This window comes from Plecotus auritus, assembly GCF_963455305.1.
Source record: "Plecotus auritus genome assembly, chromosome: 11".
NCBI lineage: Eukaryota > Metazoa > Chordata > Mammalia > Chiroptera > Vespertilionidae > Plecotus > Plecotus auritus.
Window position 1 is genome coordinate 55,815,329 of NC_137777.1, and position 19,548 is coordinate 55,834,876.

General features: G+C 48.6%; 1 protein-coding gene across 3 annotated transcripts in view; it reads right to left on the minus strand.

Annotated features, from left to right (window-relative positions):
* The window catches only part of MMP16 (matrix metallopeptidase 16), a 174,597-nt gene that overhangs the window by 28,197 nt on the left and 126,852 nt on the right, over positions 1–19,548 (minus strand). For all 3 annotated transcript variants that reach the window (XM_080646748.1, XM_080646747.1, XM_080646749.1), the window contains one exon: positions 10,201–10,412. In XM_080646748.1, coding sequence (XP_080502874.1) covers positions 10,201–10,412 — 212 coding nt within the window. The remainder of the gene's footprint in view (positions 1–10,200; positions 10,413–19,548) is intronic.

Consider the following 19,548-nt stretch of genomic DNA (forward strand, 5'->3'; position numbering starts at 1 on the left):
GGATGTGGCCCAGCACACACTGTTCCAGGCGGGATGTGGCTTAGCACACACTGTTCCAGGTGGGATGTGGCTTAGCACACACTGTTCCAGGCGGGATGTGGCCCAGCACACACTGTCCCAGGCGGGATGTGGCCCAGCACATACTTTTCCAGGCGGGATGTGGCTTAGCACACACTGTTCCAGGCGGGATGTGGCCCAGCACACACTGTTCCAGGTGGGATGTGGACCAGCACACATTGTTCAAGGCGGGATGTGGCCCAGAACACACTGTTCCAGGCGGGATGTGGCTTAGCACACACTGTTCCAGGCGGGATGTGGCCCAGCACATACTTTTCCAGGCGGGATGTGGCTTAGCACACACTGTTCCAGGCGGGATATGGCCCAGCACACAGTTCCAGGCGGGATGTGGCCCAGCACACACTGTCCCAGGCGGGATGTGGCCCAGCACACACTGTCCCAGGCAGGATGTGGCCCAGCACATACTTTTCCAGGTGGGATGTGGCCCAGCACACACTGTTCCAGGCGGGATGTGGCCCAGCACATACTTTTCCAGGCGGGATGTGGCTTAGCACACACTGTTCCAGGCGGGATGTGGCTTAGCACACACTGTTCCAGGCGGGATGTGGCTTAGCACACTCTGTTCCAGGCAGGATGTGGCTTAGCACACACTGTTCCAGACGGGATGTGGCTTAGCACACACTGTTCCAGGTGGGATGTGGCCCAGCACACAGTTCCAGGTGGGATGTGGCCCAGCACACACTGTCCCAGGCGGGATGTGGCCCAGCACATACTGTTCCAGGTGGGATGTGGCCCAGCACACACTGTTCCAGGTGGGATGTGGCCCAGCACACATTGTTCAAGGCGGGATGTGGCCCAGAACACACTGTTCCAGGCGGGATGTGGCTTAGCACACACTGTTCCAGGCGGGATGTGGCCCAGCACACACTGTTCCAGGCGGGATGTGGCCCAGCACACACTGTTCCAGGCGGGATGTGGCCCAGCACACACTGTTCCAGGTGGGATGTGGCTTAGCACACACTGTTCCAGGTGGGATGTGGCCCAGCACACACTGTTCCAGGCGGGATGTGGCCCAGCACACACTGTCCCAGGCGGGATGTGGCCCAGCACACACTGTTCCAGGCGGGATGTGGCTTAGCACACACTGTTCCAGGCGGGATGTGGCCCAGCACACACTGTCCCAGGCGGGATGTGGCCCAGCACACACTGTCCCAGGCGGGATGTGGCCCAGCACACACTGTTCCAGGCGGGATGTGGCTTAGCACACACTGTTCCAGGCGGGATGTGGCCCAGCACACACTGTCCCAGGCGGGATGTGGCCCAGCACACACTGTTCCAGGCGGGATGTGGCTTAGCACACACTGTTCCAGGCGGGATGTGGCCCAGCACACACTGTTCCAGGCGGGATGTGGCCCAGCACACACTGTCCCAGGCGGGATGTGGCCCAGCACACACTGTTCCAGGCGGGATGTGGCTTAGCACACACTGTTCCAGGCGGGATGTGGCCCAGCACACACTGTTCCAGGCGGGATGTGGCTTAGCACACACTGTTCCAGGCGGGATGTGGCTTAGCACACACTGTTCCAGGCGGGATGTGGCCCAGCACACACTGTTCCAGGCGGGATGTGGCTTAGCACACACTGTCCCAGGCGGGATGTGGCCCAGCACACACTGTCCCAGGCGGGATGTGGCTTAGCACACACTGTTCCAGGCGGGATGTGGCTTAGCACACACTGTTCCAGGTGGGATGTGGCTTAGCAACCACCATTAATTCCCAGTAAAAGTCCTGTCCTTCTACAGGGCAGATTAAGAATGTGATGTGTCTTTTTTCCTGAATACCGTTTCAGTAAATACTATACATACGGAGGAGAGAGAGGTTGGAACTTCTATTAATGAAGTCCCATATTTGGGTTTTCTCATCCAACATTGGAGGGACACCCTCCTGCCTGGGCCTCTGGCTCTCCACAACTTCAGCTCCTGTGATGTTTACAGATAAGACCTCGTTTTAAATAATTCACGGCCTGCCCTTTGGTTCAGGGTCCATTCTGGCTCCAGAACGGTAGTTCTTAGAGCCTTGTTGTCCTGATCCTCAAACCTCGGCACTGCCGGAACCTATTCTGCTGGCTCGTGTGTCTCCACAGCCAACCTCTGCTCCATGCTCTCCTGAGCTCGGTCCCCTGCACCCTCTTCCCACTTGGTCACTCCCGGTGGGTCGGCCTGCAGAACAAGCCTCGGGCTCCCACAGGGCTGCAGGACCCCAGTGATGTGGCCCCCAGCTGTGCCTCTCCAGATCATTGCTCAGTTTCTTGACTCGAGGTCCAAAGTGACTTCATTCAGTTTGCACAGCACCGTCTCCTCACCCCCAAGCTTGGCAACTCTGAGAGGTTCTCGCAGGTGCAGGGGAGGCCTCACAGCTCCATCCCGGTGTGGCCCTGCGTGCCCGCCCCACCTGTGCCCTGTCTGTGGCTGCAGTCACCGTGCAGTGGTGGTCAGTGACTGGCACCCCACCCCGAGGCCGCATCTCCCGGCCCGGCCATCCGGTCATGCGCAAGGCCTCGCTCTTATTTGGTAGCCAGTCGACACTTGGTTGGATTACAGAATTAAAAAAAAAAAAAAAAGCATACAAGACGGGGAGGATGGCCCTCAGGAGCAAGGGTGCTAAGGAATGCAGCTCCACACTCCACGGCGGTCCCCACGGCCACCCACGCGTGCTGCAGGTGCTGATGGTCAGGAAGGGCCTCGTGGACTCTGACAGCATAGCTGCTGCCCTCACTCCCATGCCACACACTGTGTGTGCCTCAGCCTACTGCCTACCGTGCTCGCTGAGCTGACAAACTTCTCCAAATGACAGGTGCAGTGGCATCCTATCTAATAAAAGAGTAATATGCAAATTAACCATCACTCCACTACACCCACCAGCCATGCTCACCAGCCACGCCCACCAGCCAATCAGGAACGAATATGCAAATAAACCCAACCAAGCTGGCTATGGCCACAGAGAGCAGGAGGGAGGCTTGTGTTTCCCCGGCAATGGAGGAAGCCAAGCTTTCCGCCTGCCCTTGCCGGCCTAGGCCTCCATTCAAGGCTACAAAGTTTCAATGATAGAAGATACATAAACCCAAACAGAAATGGTGGCAGCCATGGAACTGGAAAGAGCAGGAGACTAGGGTTGCCCCTGGTGATGGAGGAAGCCAAGCTTTCCGCCTGCCCTGGCCAGCCCAGGCCTCCACTGAAGGCTACAAAGTTTCAATTATAGAAGATACATAAATCCCAACAGAAATGGCTGCCGCCACGGAGCAAGTAGAAGGCTTGGCTCTGCTCCAGGCTACAAAGTTTCAATTGTAGAAGATAAATAAACCCCAGATACCAGGGCCTCCGCTAGGGTCACCAGGGGGCGTGGCCGGCCTACAAACCACCACAGGCCCCTCGCCCAGGCTGCCCCATACCCCAAGGGAACCCTCACACTGATCCAGGACACCCTTTAGGGCAAACCAGCTGGCCCCCACCTGTGCACCAGGCCTCTATCCTATCTAATAAAAGAGTAATATGCAGATTGACCATCACTCCAACACACAAGATGGCTGCCCCCATGTGGTCAAAGATCCTGCCCCCATGTGGACATAAGATGGCCACCACAAGATGGCCAGCAAGGGAGGGCAGTTGGGAGGGACCAGGCCTGCAAGGGAGGGCAGTTGGGGGCAATCAAGCTTGCAGGGAAAGGCAGTTGGGAGGGACCCAGGCCTGCAGGGAGGGGCAATTGGGGGGGACCAGGCCTGCAGGGGAGGGCAGTTAGGGGTGACCAGGCCTGCAGGGGAGGGCAGTTGGGGGGGACCAGGCCTGCAGGGGAGGGCAGTTAGGGGTGACCAGGCCTGCAGGGGAGGGCAGTTAAGGGCAAACAGGCTGCCAGGGGAGCAGTTAGGCATCAATCAGGCTGGCAGGGGAGTGGTTAGGGGGTGATCAGGCTGGCAGGCAGAAGCAGTTAGGGGTAATCAGGAAGGCAGGCAGGCGAGCAGTTGGGAGCCAGCAGTCCTGGATTGTGATAGGGCAGTCAGACATCTCTTGAGGGGTCCCAGATTGGAGAGGGTGCAGGCTGGGCTGATGGACACCCCCCACCCCCGTGCACGAATTTCGTGCACCGGGCCTCTAGTCTATATATATAAAAGCCTTAGTGACCAGACGACCGGATGACTGGCTGGTAGCTATGACACGTACTGACCACCACGGGGTGGACACTCAATGCAGCAGCTGCCCCCTGATGGCCAGTGCGCTCCCACAAAGGGAGCGCCACTCCACTGACAGACGGGCGCCAGATGCTGGGCTCACGGCTGGCGAGCGCAGCTGCAGTGGCGCAAGCCTCTCGCGCAGACACTCCCCCTGCGCACCTCAGCAGCAGTGGCAGGCGCAGCAGGGCCAGGATGAGCGGGAGCGGCGCTGAGTCCAGCTGCAGCTTGGGCTCCACCCCGGCTGCCTGCCGCTTCCCGCACTGCTTCGTGCTGAGTCAGTAAATTAATAAAGCACTCCGGGTTAACTGCCGAGTATCCTGACACTCTGCACAATTTTAAAAGCATTTCTACAGTAAACTGAACAAATTCCCACCGTGGTGCCTACAAAACAACACAACTGGAAAAACAGACATCAGCCTGACTCCCCAGAGGCCGTTGCTATGGAGACAGCAGGCCCCCTTGCGGACAGCCCGGCTGGCCAGGCTAACTTGCTTATCACACTTGTCCCTGCAGGTTGAACAGGACAGGCCTAGTCACGGTCTAGGGAAGATTCCAATGAAAACTTCTGTAGTCTTTGCCTATAATTTTTGAAAATGATTCGGCTCCGCTATCACTTATATCCCAACTGTCAGTTATCTTTTTTTAAAAATATATATTTTTATTGATTTCAGAGAGAAAGGGAGAGGGAGAGAGAGATGGAAACACCAACGCTGAGAAAGAACCATCAATCATCTGCCTCCTGCATGCCCCGCACTAGGGATCAAGCCCACAACCCAGGCATGTGCCTTGACTGGAAATCAAGCCCTGACTTCCTGGTTCAACTACTGAGCCACATCAGCTGGACTTTAATACCACTATATTTTGAGCTATTAAGTGTCTATTCATCATCACAACAGTACACGGTTTAAGAATCCACTCACAATTCCATCAATCTTCAGTTTGCCTAACATCATTTTGCTATAATTTCCATGCCTTGTCAACACACATATTTCAAACAATGCAATTCATGATACATACATTTTTATATTTCGCTATGTTTTATTTGCGTATCCATCATAATCGTGTCTCACTGTTTTTCATATAATCTCCAACTTTAAACTTCAAGGGATCGCATTACACTCCACTGAGTGGGTGGACTCTTGCCCACTACTCATTGCCGTATCACTGGAGATCACCGGGCAATTTGGTTGCTTGCAGAATTTTTCCTACTGACAGGAAAGCAGCCATGAGCGCCACTGTTCATTTGAGAGCCACTTCCTCCTTTTCAGAGTGAATGACTGTGCACGGATTGTCATTGTGGAAACCACTTATTGCAGGACAGACTCCTGCTGTCGTTTATACTGAAATCGTTTTTGGTCTTCATTTGCTATGGACACCGTCTCTAGCTTTTTAGACAATCACATAAACAAAACATACAAAATGCTCCGGAGCTTTCAAGTGGCATAAGAAGCACACCTGGAAGAATTACAAACAAACGAAGCGGTCAAGCACCTCCCTGATGGACTGAGACGCGAGGACGGGCGGGGCGTGGAGGCTGTGCTGGTGGAGTGAGTTGTTTATGGACGCAGCCAAGGAACAGGCGCTGCTGGTTCAGGGAAACCCGTGGGTTACTTCCTTTGCGAAGAACATTGTTTTTGAATTGTATGGTCTAACTCTTATTAGAAAAGCTGTATGTTACTTTTTACTATGGCTCAGACCATCTTCCTCGCCCTTGTTAGCAGTTTTTATTTGTCTCTGTTGATTTTACGGAGCTTCCCAGTCACCCGACCTCTTAACTTCCTTTGAGCCATTCATGCCAGAGCGCCTGGCAGCCCATGGGCCACGGCCGCCGAGGAGGCTGGAGAGGGCCACGTGTGGGACAGCTCATAGACCCCAGACACATGTCTTCCTGGGACGCTGTGCGCAGGCCCTCCCCCCCGCCTTTGGGGGGCAGAGCGAGGCTCCGAGGGGCCCCAGGCCCTGGTCTGAAGAGCTGGCCCGTAGCTGGAAGGAGCCTTTTTTTCGTTGGCGAGTTTTCTTCCTTTTCTTGGTTTGAGGACGCCTCCAGTTAGGCTGCATCCTTCCAAGTACAACCCAGCCTTGGCACTGAACCGCTGCGCGCACTCCTGCTGCTTCCTCACACCACAGACCAGCTCCCTGCTTGGCCCGTCCCGCACCAAGCAGCTTCCCTGGGCCTGCGGGTCTCCAGGCAGTGCCCCGGACTTGCCAGCACCGCCTTCGGCCCCTCCCAGGACAGAGTGGCTTTGTCTGGGACTTGCTCCTCGCTCCGGCTTTCGTCCAGAGTCTCATCTCCATCCAGAGTCTCATCTCCATCCAGAGTCTCATCTCCGTCCAGAGTCTCATCTCCATCCAGAGTCTCATCTCCATCCAGAGTCTCATCTCCGTCCAGAGTCTCATCTCCGGGTGCAGGTGTGCCGTCCCGGAGGCGAGGCAGCTCAGGGAGACTGAGCTGCATCCTCCATGTGACTAAGGAGGAAGGGGCTCCTTTCTGCTCCCAGAAGGGAGCACTCGGTGGGCGCACCAGGCGTGATCTCAGGGAGCCTGGCCTGGGGCGCAGGGTCATCAGATCCCCTCGCGGCCACCCGGAGACTTATGGGGAACTCTTGTTGTAGAGAGAGCTTCCTTTCCAATAAGAAAACAGTACTGCCTGATGATACTAGTGTTTATGTCAAGATTGTTTTTTTTTTAACCTAAAAACGATACATATAGCATTTAAGTAAATAATAGGCCTGGAAACCTTTGGGCGAGGACTCACCCCGAGCAGCGTGGAGCGCTGTCAGCAATGTGGTTAGTGCTGCATCCACAGGAGACGCCGTGGTTCAAAAAAGGGCCGTGACCCTGAGCCCAGCCCACCCGTGCCAGCCCAGTGGAGCTCAGCGAACCAGCCCTGCGCTGAGATGTCTGCACTCCTCCGCGGTGAGATCCTTAGCGAGCAGCAAGGAGGGACAGGCTGGCTGGATGCAGACAGTGAGCAGGAAAATCACGAGGGGTTCTGGCTGAAGAGCTGTGGGAGAGGCTGGGACAGGGGACGGCGTGAGGAGGGAGCTGAGGAAGAGCCAACCAGCTTTCACACGACAGACGCAACCAGAGCGGGACGAGGGCTGAGGAGATAACAGGCTTCTGATCTGTGCTGAGCATTTATAGTGAAAAAAAGTGAAAAATCAAGCTACCTGAGAAAGAGTGACATCAAACAGTGGGTGATCCTGAAATATCAAAGGGCCCCGAGTCAGGAGCAAACGGTGAGCAGTCAGGATGCGTCTGCGGAAGGCAGGGGAGCAGAGCGGCCTGGGGTCCAGCAGGAAGACCAGGTTTTGGGGGGGGAATGACACTCATTCGAGGTCAAGGTCGTCGGGCCTGTGTGGGTACCAAGGAGCAGTCAGACCAGAGTCAGCGACAAAGGCAAACAGAACCCGGGGCTCAGACCTGGCCAGGCGTTCCCGGCCTCAGTGGACATGGGACCATCCACGCTGTAAACCAGACGTGGGCTCGGAGGAGCAGGGCTGGCTGGCTCTGTCTGCACCGCATGGCCAGGGCCCTCAGCCCCCACAGTAGGCGCTCAATGCAGATTTCCTGCATGCTCACTAGTTAAAGTAGACTCTGAAGTTCACTTTTCTTTGGAAACTGTCCTTAACTCTTCTCAGTGGTGAACTTGAGTGTGAAAAACAGAGTTTGGAATCAGGAGACCCGTGTTCAACTACTGCTTACAAACCTGGTCACGGGGACGGAGGATAGCTTTTCTGATTCTCCGTTTTCTCATTTGTAAGACAGAGACCAGCATCCATCTTGCAGTTTTACTCTAAGTTTTTGAGATTAAAATGCCCAGCATACCCCCAGGCATGTGGGAATGACCAAGTCCACAGTGCCTGTGAGCTAAGAGCAGGTCTCACCCAGTCATGCTCTCTTCACTTTGATCAAATCTTCCATATTTCTGAGTTATATCATTTATTGCTTTGTACTGCCATCAACATATTTCTATTTTCTCCCTCAATACATGGACTTCGCAGTGCACCAAATGCTAATCTCTAACGCGCCCAGGGAATTAGACTCTCCGCGTAGCCTTTTCTCCGCAGCTTCTCGGGCCAATGTGACCTGCTACTCCTGCTCCTACAGGAACTGAAGCTCACGCTGCCTCCCTCCTGCAGCACGAGCTCCCGACGGGGCCACACCGAGCGGCACAGCCACGGCGCCCGGGACACACCGGCACGTGCCGCTGCTCGAGTGAGCCGGGAGATGAGCTCAGAAATTATGAAATGACGTGAGAAATCCATCAAGCAGGTGGTGCGTTAAAAGAATGGAACGCCTGCCAGAAGTTATCTTCAACAGAAGTAATTCTTAGAAAAAAGCAGAGACCAGTGAAAACCAGAAGTTAACTTCTGAGAGTCCAGAAGCTTTCCTGTAGAGCAGCGGTCGCCAGCTGGTGGTCCGCAGGCCACTGGTGTCCGTGAGGTCCGAAAGGCTGGCGACGGCTGCGGCACCATTTTGATGAAGGTAGCGGGGGTTTCGAGAAGCTTTAGAACATGGGTGATTCTCACACACCTGTCTTGCTAATAGAAATAGCAGCTCCTGCGTGCTCCCGGAGAGGTGGCCCAGGGACCTTCCATTCACCGGATCCTGGACCTGTACCTCGTCCGGTCAGTCAAGGCTCACGGGGCTCCCAGTGTGCAGAGCAGGGAGTTGGCAAAAATGCCACCAGACGTGAAGATGCACGTCTCCGCTGAGAGCACGGTCTAACAGGCACACAGGGACCCAAGGAGCCAGACTCAGTTTCCCCTCATGGTAAGGTGGGCACATTGGTGGCATCACTACAGCGCCACAGGATAAAGACGGGAGTTAAAAGGCAGTCAAAGCGGTGGAAGCAAAATCCTTCGCTTGTCATCTGGCGACTTGTAGAATGAACAGAAACGGTCTCATAAGCTTTTTATCAGACTCCCTGCATCGTGATCTATCAATCTGGTTACAGTGGGTGGGAGACAGCTGCCTGAACATTGCAGGGCCTCACAGAACTCGGGAATCAGCCCCTGGGTGGCGGGCCTGGTGCACAGACTATCGAATCACGTCCTGGCACCCAGGGAAGCGAACAGAGCGCTTTTCTGTAAGCATTACATGAAATCTGTATTTTTACATCCAGCCCCTGGCAGACAGGAAACCCTGTATAAGCAGTAAAATATTTCATTATTTATTGATTTGTGAGCACCAAAAATGAGGGCACATTACTTGATTTTTAAATGGATGCTACTGGAAAAACGTGGCTATTTTAATACTCTAATGCTAACATAAAACATATTTTTCATTAGTCTTTAAGATCAGTTTACAAATATTGAGGGAGAAAATGACTTTTCAGTATTATTCTATATTCACTTTTCAATATTATGTGACTTCCCTTAATACAGTGTGTATTAGTGTGATTGTCTGAGAACCGATGGCCTTAAAAAGCACATTTATCAAAACTAAAATCTGTTTTAGCTTCTAACCTTTAAAAAAATAATGTGAATTAGGTAAATACAGATGCCTGACTCGAGAACAGCAGTGTGTGTGTGAAGTGAGAGGGACGGTCTCATGGAGAACAATCAGCTCCACGGCCCCAGGACCAGGTGAGCACTCTCCTGGACTCGACGACAGGGATCTCCTCCAGACAGGCCGCACGGGCGCCCTCCCGGGCCCTTGCAGCCAGCTCCTCACCGGGTGTGCACTGGGCTGGCGGTCTGTTCCCAGGGCGGCATTTCCTAACCCTCAGCCCCAGCAACTCGGCGCCGCTGTAAGTGTGCCCGGCAATGGACCGGTGCCGTGTCTCTGCTGGACACTGACGCCCGTGGGTGCCTTTAGTTTTTTAAGATGCTTTTCTGAACCTTCGGGTTGTGAGCGGTCTGGGAAGGTGGCCTTAGAATGCATGAGGACTGATTTTCCAAAGCAACTCCATGGACCCTTAAGCTGCCCTTGAAATGAGAAACCCAGCTCCTACCTTGAACACAAACATCTCCCGGCGGAGGACGGCCAGCGTGTTGAAGTTGCCTTCGCAGATGCTGGGCTTGGCCCCGGGGTAGGCAGGCCGGCCAGTGGGCGGCCGGGGCGGCTTGGGCCTGTCGTTCCTGCGGGGGTCAGCTGGGGGCACGGAGCGGTGCGGGGGCGCTGTGGGCAGAGGTCTGGTCGGTGGAGGGGTCTTGTCCGGCGGACCTGAGGGAATAGGAGGACAGCACTGGCTCATTTAAAGCCACGGGATCTGGACAACGTGCCCCAAGAGCCCGCCATCCGCAGAGGCACATGCAAGGGGCCTCCACATCATGCATTTCTGAGAAGCAAACGTCTGACCCAACACCCCTGGGCCGCGTTGCTCAGAAACCGGGTGCGCATGCTCCCTCCGGGCCCAGGTAGCCAGGCTTCCCTCGTTCATTTTTAATGAGTTTTTAGAGCTTTGCCACAGATCTCTGTGGAAAAGCTGCTTTCAAATCCCTTTTGGAAGTAGGTGGTGCATAAATAATAAATAAATGACAATGAGTACTGGAACCTTACATGTGAGTGCCACCAACGTTTGTCCTGGATTTCGAGGGACAAAGTCTCTATGCGAATATTTCCAAAAGTTAACGTTAACGAGTTAGTCCCATGTCTCCAGTTACTGTTTACAACCTTTTCCCGGCTCTTATCATTCTCTTGTCAGGAAATGCTTGGACCACTGCTAGAACAGCTTCACATGAACACAGAATCGGAACTCCCTCTGATTAAGGCACCGCCAACATCAGTGCAGAGGGTTTCTAAAGAGAGGGCTCTGAGTCAAGCCAAGGTTTACACAGGTAATTCGGTGCAGATGTAAATCATCATTCCTCGAGGGATTTGTGTTTCTACAAAGAAACAATGATGGAGAGATTAAAAATGGAGCCCTAGCTGGTTTGGCTCAGTGGATAGAGCATTGGCCTGTAGACTGAAGGGTCCGATTCGATTCTGGTCAAGGGCACATGACTGGGTTGCAGGCCCAACCCCCAGTAGAGGGTGTGCAGGAGGCAGCCGATCAATGATTCTCTCTCATCATTGATGTTTCTTTCTTTTTCTTTTATTATGATGATGAAAAACATAACATACAATTTTCCATCTTTTTTTCCCCTATTATAGTTCACATTCAATATTATCCTGTATTAGTTTCAGGTGCACAACATAGTGGTTAGACCAGTGGTCGGCAAACTCATTAGTCAACAGAGCCAAATATCAACAGTACAACGATTGAAATTTCTTTTGAGAGCCAAATTTTTTAAACTTAAACTTCTTCTAATGTCACTTCTTCAAAATAGACTCGCCTAGGCCGTGTTATTTTGTGGAAGAGCCACACTCAAGGGGCCAAAGAGTCGCATGTGGCTCGTGAGCCACGGTTTGCCGACCACTGGGTTAGACAATCATATACTTTACGGAGTGGTGCTCCTAATATTTCAAGTACCCTCCTGGCCCATACATAACTATTATATTATTTTTTTCCTCCATTGACCTCTCTCCTGCCACTCCCACCCCCCAGCAAATGCCCTCACCCCCTAGTGACTCTTGTGACTGTGTCCATTGGTAATGCTCATACGTATGCACACAAGTCCTTTGGTTGATCTCTTACCCTCACCCCCCACCTTCCCTCTGAGGTTGGACGGTCTGTTCCATGCTTCTCTGTCTCTGGCTCTATTTTTGTTCATCGGTTTATGTTGTTCATTATATTCCACAAATGAGTGAGATCATGTGATATTTATCTTTCTCTAATTGGCTTATTTCACTTAGCATCCATGATGTTGCAAATGGTAAGAGTTCCTTCTTTTTGCAGCAGCATAGTATTCTATTGTGTAGATGCACCAGTTTTTTAATCCATTCGTCTGCAGATGTGCACTTAGGCTGTTTCCTAATCTTAGCTATGGTGAATTGTGCTGCTATGAACATAGGGGTGCATATATCCTTTCTGATTGGTGTTTCTAGTTTCTTGGGATATATTCCTAGAAGTGGGATTACTGGGTCAAAAGAGAGTTCCATTTTTACTTTTGTGAGGAAACTCCATACTGTTCTCCTCAGTGGCTGCACCAGTCTGCATTCCCACCAGCAGTGCACGAGGGTTCCTTTATCTCCGCATCCTCGACAGCTCTTGTCCTTTGTTGATGTGTTGATGATAGGGATTCTGACAGGTGTGAGATGGTACCTCATTGTCATTTTGATTTGCATTTCTCAGATGATTAGTGACTTTGAGCATGTTTTCATATGTCTCTTGGCCTCCTGTATGTCTTCTTTTAGAAAGTATCTATTTAGGTCCTTTGCCCATTTTTTGATTGGGTTGTTTATCTTCCTTTTATTAAGTTCTTTGAGTTCCCTGTAAATTTTGGAGATTAAACCCTTATCGGAGATAACATTGGCAAATATGTTCTCCCATGCGGTGGGTTTTCTTGATTTGTTGATGGTTTCTTTTGCTGTGCAGCTTTTATTTTGATGTAGTCCCATTTGTTTATTTTCTCCTTCATTTCCATTGCCCTAGGAGCTGTATGGGTAAAGATATTGCTACGACAAATGCCTGATATTTTGCTGCCTGTGGTTTGCTCTAAGGTTTTTATGGTTTCCTGCCTTACGTTTAAGTCCTTTATCCATTTTGAGTTTATTTTTGTGTGTGGTGTAAGTTGGTGGTCATTTTTTTGCATGTATCTGTCCAGTTTTCCCAACACCATTTTTTGAACAGACTGTCTTGACTCCATTGTATGCTCTTGCCTCCTTTGTCAAATATTAATTAAGCATAATGGCTTGGGTCGATTTCTGGGTTCTCTGTTCTGTTCCAGTGGTCTATATATGTCTGTTCTTGTGCCAGTACCAGGCAGATTTGAGAACCGTGGCTTGGTAATACAGCTTGATATCTGGTATTGTGATCCTTCCAACTTTGTTCTTCTTTCTCAGGATAGTTGTGGCTATTCAGGGTGTTTTTTTTACTCCAGATAAATTTTTGGAGAGTTTGTTCTAGGTCTGTGAAATATGCTGCTGGTATTTTGATGCGGATTGCATTGCATCTACAGATTGCTTTGGGTAGTATGGACATTTTAATGTTGAATCTTCCAATCCATTAACATGGTATATTCTTCCATTTGTTTATGTCCTCTTATATCTCTTTATAAAACCTCCTGTAGTTTTCTGAGTACAGGTCTTTTACCTCCTTAGTTAAGTTTATTCCTCGGTATCTTAATTTTTTTGTTGCAATGGTAAATGGGATTGCTTTTTTAATTTCTCTTTCTGTAAGTTCATTATTGATGTATAAAAAAGCCATAGATTTCTGGGTGTTAATTTTGTATCCTGCTACAATGCTGAATTAATTTATTAAGTCTAATAGTTTTTTTGATGGATTCTTTAGGGTTTTCTATGTACAATATCATGTCATCTGCGAATAATGACAATTTTACTTCTTCTTTTCCAATTTGGATGTCCTTTATTTTTTCTTCTTGTCTGATTGCTGTGGCTAGCACTTCCAGTACTATGTCCAACAGGAGTGGTGAGAGTGGGCAACCTTATCTTGTTCTTGTTCTTAGGGGAAATGGTTTTAGGTTTTGTCCATTAAGTATGATGTTGGCTGTAGGTTTGTCATATAAGGCTTTTATTATGTTGAGGTATGACCCCTCTATTCCCACTTTACTGAGGGTTTTTATCAAGAAAGGATGTTGGATTTTGTCAAATGCTTTTTCTGCATCAATTGATATGACTATGTGATTTTTATTTCTCAGTTTATTTATGTGATGTATCACGTTTATTGATTTGCGTATATTGTACCATCCTTGCATCCCCAGAATAAGTCCCACTTGGTCATGGTGTATGATCTTTCTAATGTATTGCTGGATCCGATTTTCTAGGACTTTGTTGAGGATTTTAGCATCTATGTTCTTCAGGGATATTGGCCTATAATTGTCTTTCTTTGTAGTGTCTTTATCTGGTTTGGGGATTAGGGTAATGCTGGCTTCATAGAAAGAGCTTAGAAGTGTTCCTTCCACTTGAATTTTTTGGAATAGTGTGAGGATAGGTTTTAGTTCTTCTTTGAATGTTAGCTAAAACTCCCATATGAAGCCATCTGGCCCAGGGCTTTTGTTTGCTGAAAGTTTGTTTTTTTAAAAAATATATTTTATTGATTTTTTACAGAGAGGAAGGGAGGGGGATAGAGAGTTAGAAACATCAATGAGAGAGAAACATCGATCACCTGCCTCCTGCACACCTCCTACTGTGGATGTGCCCACAACCAAGGTACATGCTCTTGACTGGAATCAAACCTGGGACCTTTCAGTCCACAGGCCAATGCTCTATCCACTGAGCCAAACCGGTTAGGGCTGCTGGAAGTTTTTTGATGACTGCTTCAATTTCCTCCATAGTTATTGGCCTATTCAGATTTTTTTTATTCTTCCTGATTGAATTTTGAAAGGTCATATATTTCTAGGAATATCTCCATTTCTTCTAGGTTGTCCAGTTTGTTGAAATAGAGTTGTTCATCATATTTTTTTAAACAATCCTTTGTATTTCTGTGGGGTCTGTTGTTATTTTGCCTTTCATTTCTGATTTTGTTTATTTGAGTCTTTACTCTCTCTCTTTACTTCTTGGTGAGCTTGGCTAGAGATTCATCAATCTTGTTTATCCTATCAAAGAACCAGCTCTTGGTTTCACTGATCTTTTATGTATATATTGGTCTCTATGTCATTTATTTACGCTCTGATCTTTATTATTTCCTTCCTTCTGCTCACTCTGGGCTTTTCTTGCTGCTCTCTTCCTAATTCTTTAAATTGTAGGGTGAGGTAAACAAGTTTTTCTTGTATTTTTGAAATAGTCCTGTAGTGCTATGAACTTCCCTCTCAGGACTGCTTTCACTGTGTCCCATAGATTTTGGAATGCTGTGTTTTCATTGTTATTTGTTTACAGGATGTTTTTAATTTCTTCTTTTATCTCTTTGGTAACCCAATCATTGTTTAATAGCATGATATTTAGCCTCCAAATGCTTGAATTTTTTTATTGTTTTTATTGTAGTTGATTTCTAATATTATGCTATTGTGGTCTGAGAAGATGCTTGATATGATTTCAATCTTCTTGAATTTGGAGAGACTTTGCCTGTGTCTCAATATGTGGTCTATCTTTGAGAATGTCCCATGTGCACTTGAGAAGAATGTATATTCTGTGGCTTTGAGGTGAAATGTCCTGAAGATGTCAATTAAGTCCATCTAATCTAGTGACTCATTTAGGATTGCTGTTTCTTTGATGATTTTTTGTCTAGAGGATTTATCCAGTGATGTCAATGGGGTATTAAAGTCTCCTACTATGATTGTATTGCTGTCAATCTCTCCCTTGATATCCTCCAGAATATTTTTTGTGTATTTGGGTACTCTGGCATATATGTTTACCAGAGTTATATACTCTTGTTGTATCAAACCCTTTAGTATTATGAAGTGGCCCTCCTTATCCCTTGTTATGGCCTTCACTTTGAGGTCTATTTTGTCAGATATAAGTATTGCAACCCCAGCTCTTTTTTCTTTTTCATTTCCATTTGCCTGAAATATATTTTTCCATCCCTTCACTTTCAGTCTGTGTGAGTCCCTTGTTCTGAGGTCGGTCTCTTATAGACAGTATATGTATGGGTCATGTTTTCTTATCCATTCAGCCACTCAATGTCTTTTGATTGGAGTATTTAATCCATTTATGTTTATGATTATTATTGATAGGTACTTGTTTGTAGCCATTTTTATTGTTTGTACCTGTGCTCCTTCTTGCCTTTCTATGTTTCTTTTTACAACAGCCCCTTTTGCATTTCTTGCATTGCTGGCTTGGTGGTGATAAACTCCCTTAGCTTTTCTTTGTCTAAAAAGCTCCTAATTTCCCCTTCAATTTAGAATCATAGCCTTGCTGGATAGAGTATTCTTGGATTCAGTCCCTTGCTTTGCAATGCTTTGTATATTTCATTCCATTCTTTTCTGACCTGATGTGTTTCTGTTGAAAAATCATTTGATAGTTTAATGGGAGGTCCCTTGTACATAACTTTCTGTCTCTCTCTTGCAGCCTTTAAGATTCTCTCTTTGTCATTAACGTTTGCCATTGTAATTACAAGGTGTCTTGGTGTGGATCTCTTTAGGTTCATCTTGTTTGGGATGTGCTTGTGTGACTTTTTTCTTTCCCAAATCAGGGACATTTTCTGTCATTATTTCAAATAGGTTTTCTAATCATTGCTCCTCTTGTCATTTTGGCACCCCTATTATATGTATGTTACTTTGTCTCATTTTGTCCCAAAGCTCCCTTAGGCTTTCCTGCTTTCTAATTTGTTTCTCCAATCACTGATCAGATTGGGTGTTTTGCTGCCCTATCTTCTAATTCACTAATTGGGTCCTCCGCTTCTTCTAGTCTACTGTTGAAAACTTCCATTGTGTTTCTTATTGTAGATACCATTTTTTTATTTCCTCCCGATTCTTACGTAAGTTGTTGATTTTCTCATCTATCTGGTTTATGAACAGTATGACCATTACTCTAAATTCTTTTTCGGACATATTGCATTCCTATGTTTCATTTACTTTCTTTTCTGGCAATTCCTCCTTTTCTTTCTGTTGGGGGTTGTTTTTTGTCTTCCCATTCTTGCTAACACTGGTCCAAAGCTTGCTGGCTGGATGTGCAGGGCTGGGCTGACACCTTGGTCTTGGTGGGCAGGGAATGCAGACAGAGGCTTGCTTGTGGGACTCACAGGGCAGGAGCTGACTACTTGGTCTTGGAGACAAGGAACTCAGCCAGAAATTCACCTGAGGGACCGTGGGAGCCAGGGCAACGCTGTAGGCTTGGCGGGTGGAGGCACAGTTCAAGAGTCACCAGCAGGATGCTTGGGAACTACATGATGGGCTGGCAGGAGATGAGTGTACTCCAGGACCCACAGGAGCCCGCATCCATGCAGGCTGGAATTCCGGTGTCTGTGGGTCCACAGCTGAGGTAGCAGGTCTTTGGGTGGAGTGCCTGTAGGGCGCAGGATGGCGTTTGAGGCTAGTCTGGGTGGTGGTGAGGCTGGGCTCCTAGTCACAGCAGCTCTCCCCTTCAAGATGGCATGGTTTCTGTCAAGCCGGCCACCCTGGGAGTGATTTCAGCAGTAGCAGAGGCCCTCCATCTAAGATAGCCTGGTCTGCCAGCCCCTGAATGTCCCGCAGGGTCTAACTGTCCGTCACACACACACACACACACACACACACACACACACACACACACACACCACACTCCCCTTTCGCTCCCTCACTCACTCACACTCTCTCCGTCATTGTCATTCTGCCAGCCACCATCGTCCTACCTCATCGTCATTGAGGTTTCTATCTCTCTCTTGCCCTCTCCCTTCCTCTCTGAAATCAATAAAACTATATTTTAAAAAAATGGCAGTGGAGTAAGTGGATGCTGCACAGACATGCTCCCAGGACCAAACCGGAATTACAACTAAAATACAGGAAAACTCCCTGAATAATCAACTGAAGACTCCCTGGAGAGAACCCTGATACCCAAGGCTGGAAAGTGGAGACCACAAAGAGACTGGTAGGAGGGACGGAGGCACGAAAGGGCTGGCCAGGGGCCCACAGACAGCAACTGAAGTTCCAGAGGGATATCTCAAATACGGGGGGTTGCCACTGAGAACTCTGGGAACTAATCCCCAAGCTGGGCCCCCCTTCAGAAAGCACCAGAACTGAGAAGGGTATGCGCATAACATCTGGCTGTGAAAAGCAGCAGGGTTGTCGTCTGCCAGGAAGAGATGGCTATTAATGCAGGCACCCTCTTAAAGGGCCAATGTACAAATTCCCTGTGGAGCCACCCACCTTGTGCTTCGGCAGAGGGAGGGCAGAGTGCACTGGAGCTGTGCGAGCAGAAGCCAGTGTTGGAGGCTCTGGGATTAGAGCTCAGAAGGCAGATGCCCTGGTTTCAGATGCTGAGTCACTCCCTCACGCTGTGGAGGTCCTCTTTCTCATGCAGACAAATGCTATCTAGGCAGTTTTGCCTGGGGGAAGACAGGTTACCCACCTTGGAAAACACCTGGTCCCATGGTGTGGAGTTGCTGAGGACCATTAAGAGACTGAGAATAACAATTTGCCTCCAGGCAGACGCAAGTGCCCCACCCTGATGGGAAAAAACTCTCACACCTGTGGACAATTGCCTACGGGCTATTCCAGACTAAATTCAATCAATCTGCAAGTGGAGGCGGTCTCTGAAGGCTTTGAATCTTTGTCAGAAACAGCAATTGAGCCCTAGCAGGTTTTGCTCAGTGGATAGAGTGTTGGCCTGTGGACCGGAGGGTCCCAGGTTCGATTCTGCTCAAGGGTGCATGCCCAGGTTGCAGGCTCAATTCCCAGTAGGGGGCATGTGGGAAGCAGCAGCTGATCAATGATTCTCTCTCATCATTGATGTATCTATTTCTCTCTCCCCTTCCCTTCCTCTCTGAAATAAATAAAAATATATTAAAAAAAAAAAAGAAACAGCGATTGACACTGTCCTAACTAGAGCTTGAAAGGTGTAGCACATCTACCTAATAGTCACAAACCCAAACAGGCATCCAAAATGAGGAGAAAAGAAATAACGTCCAAATGCAAGAGCAAGAGAACTCTCCAGAAGAAGACATAAATGAAGTGAGATAGGAAATTTATCTGACGTAGAGTTCAGAAGAATAATGATGGTAAAATGCTCAACAGCATGAGGAAAAAATATAGTAGCTATGAAAACAGAAATAAAGAATGAGATGGCAAAATGAAGAACATATTGGAAGGAATACATAGCAGATTAGGGGAAGCTGAGGATTGGATCAGTGAACTTGAAGACAAGGTAGCAAAAAATCACTCAATCAGAGACCAAAAAGAAAAAAAAAAAACAATTAAAAAAACAGGTGGACAGCTTAAGGGAGTTGTGGGGCAATGTGAAACGTAACAATATCTGCATAGCAGGTGTGCCAGGTGATGCAGAAAAGGATAGAGAATGTGTTTGAAGAAATAATGGCATAAAACTTCCTTAACCTGGTGAAGGAAAAAGTCACACAAGTTCAGGAGGCACAGGAGGCACAGAGAGTCCCAAGCAAGAAGAATCCAAACAGGCACATGCCCAGATACATCATACATAAAATGCCAAAAATTAAAGACAAAGAGAATCTTAAAGGCAGCAAGAGAAAAGCAAACTGTTATCTACAAAGGGACTCCCATTAAGGCTGACACCTGATTTCTCATCATAAACTCTACAGGCCAGAAGTGATGGCATGAAGTACTCAGGGTAATGGAAAGCAAGGATCTGAAACCAAGATTACTATATCCAGCAAGGCTATCATTCAAAATAAATAGTCAAATAAAGAGCTTCC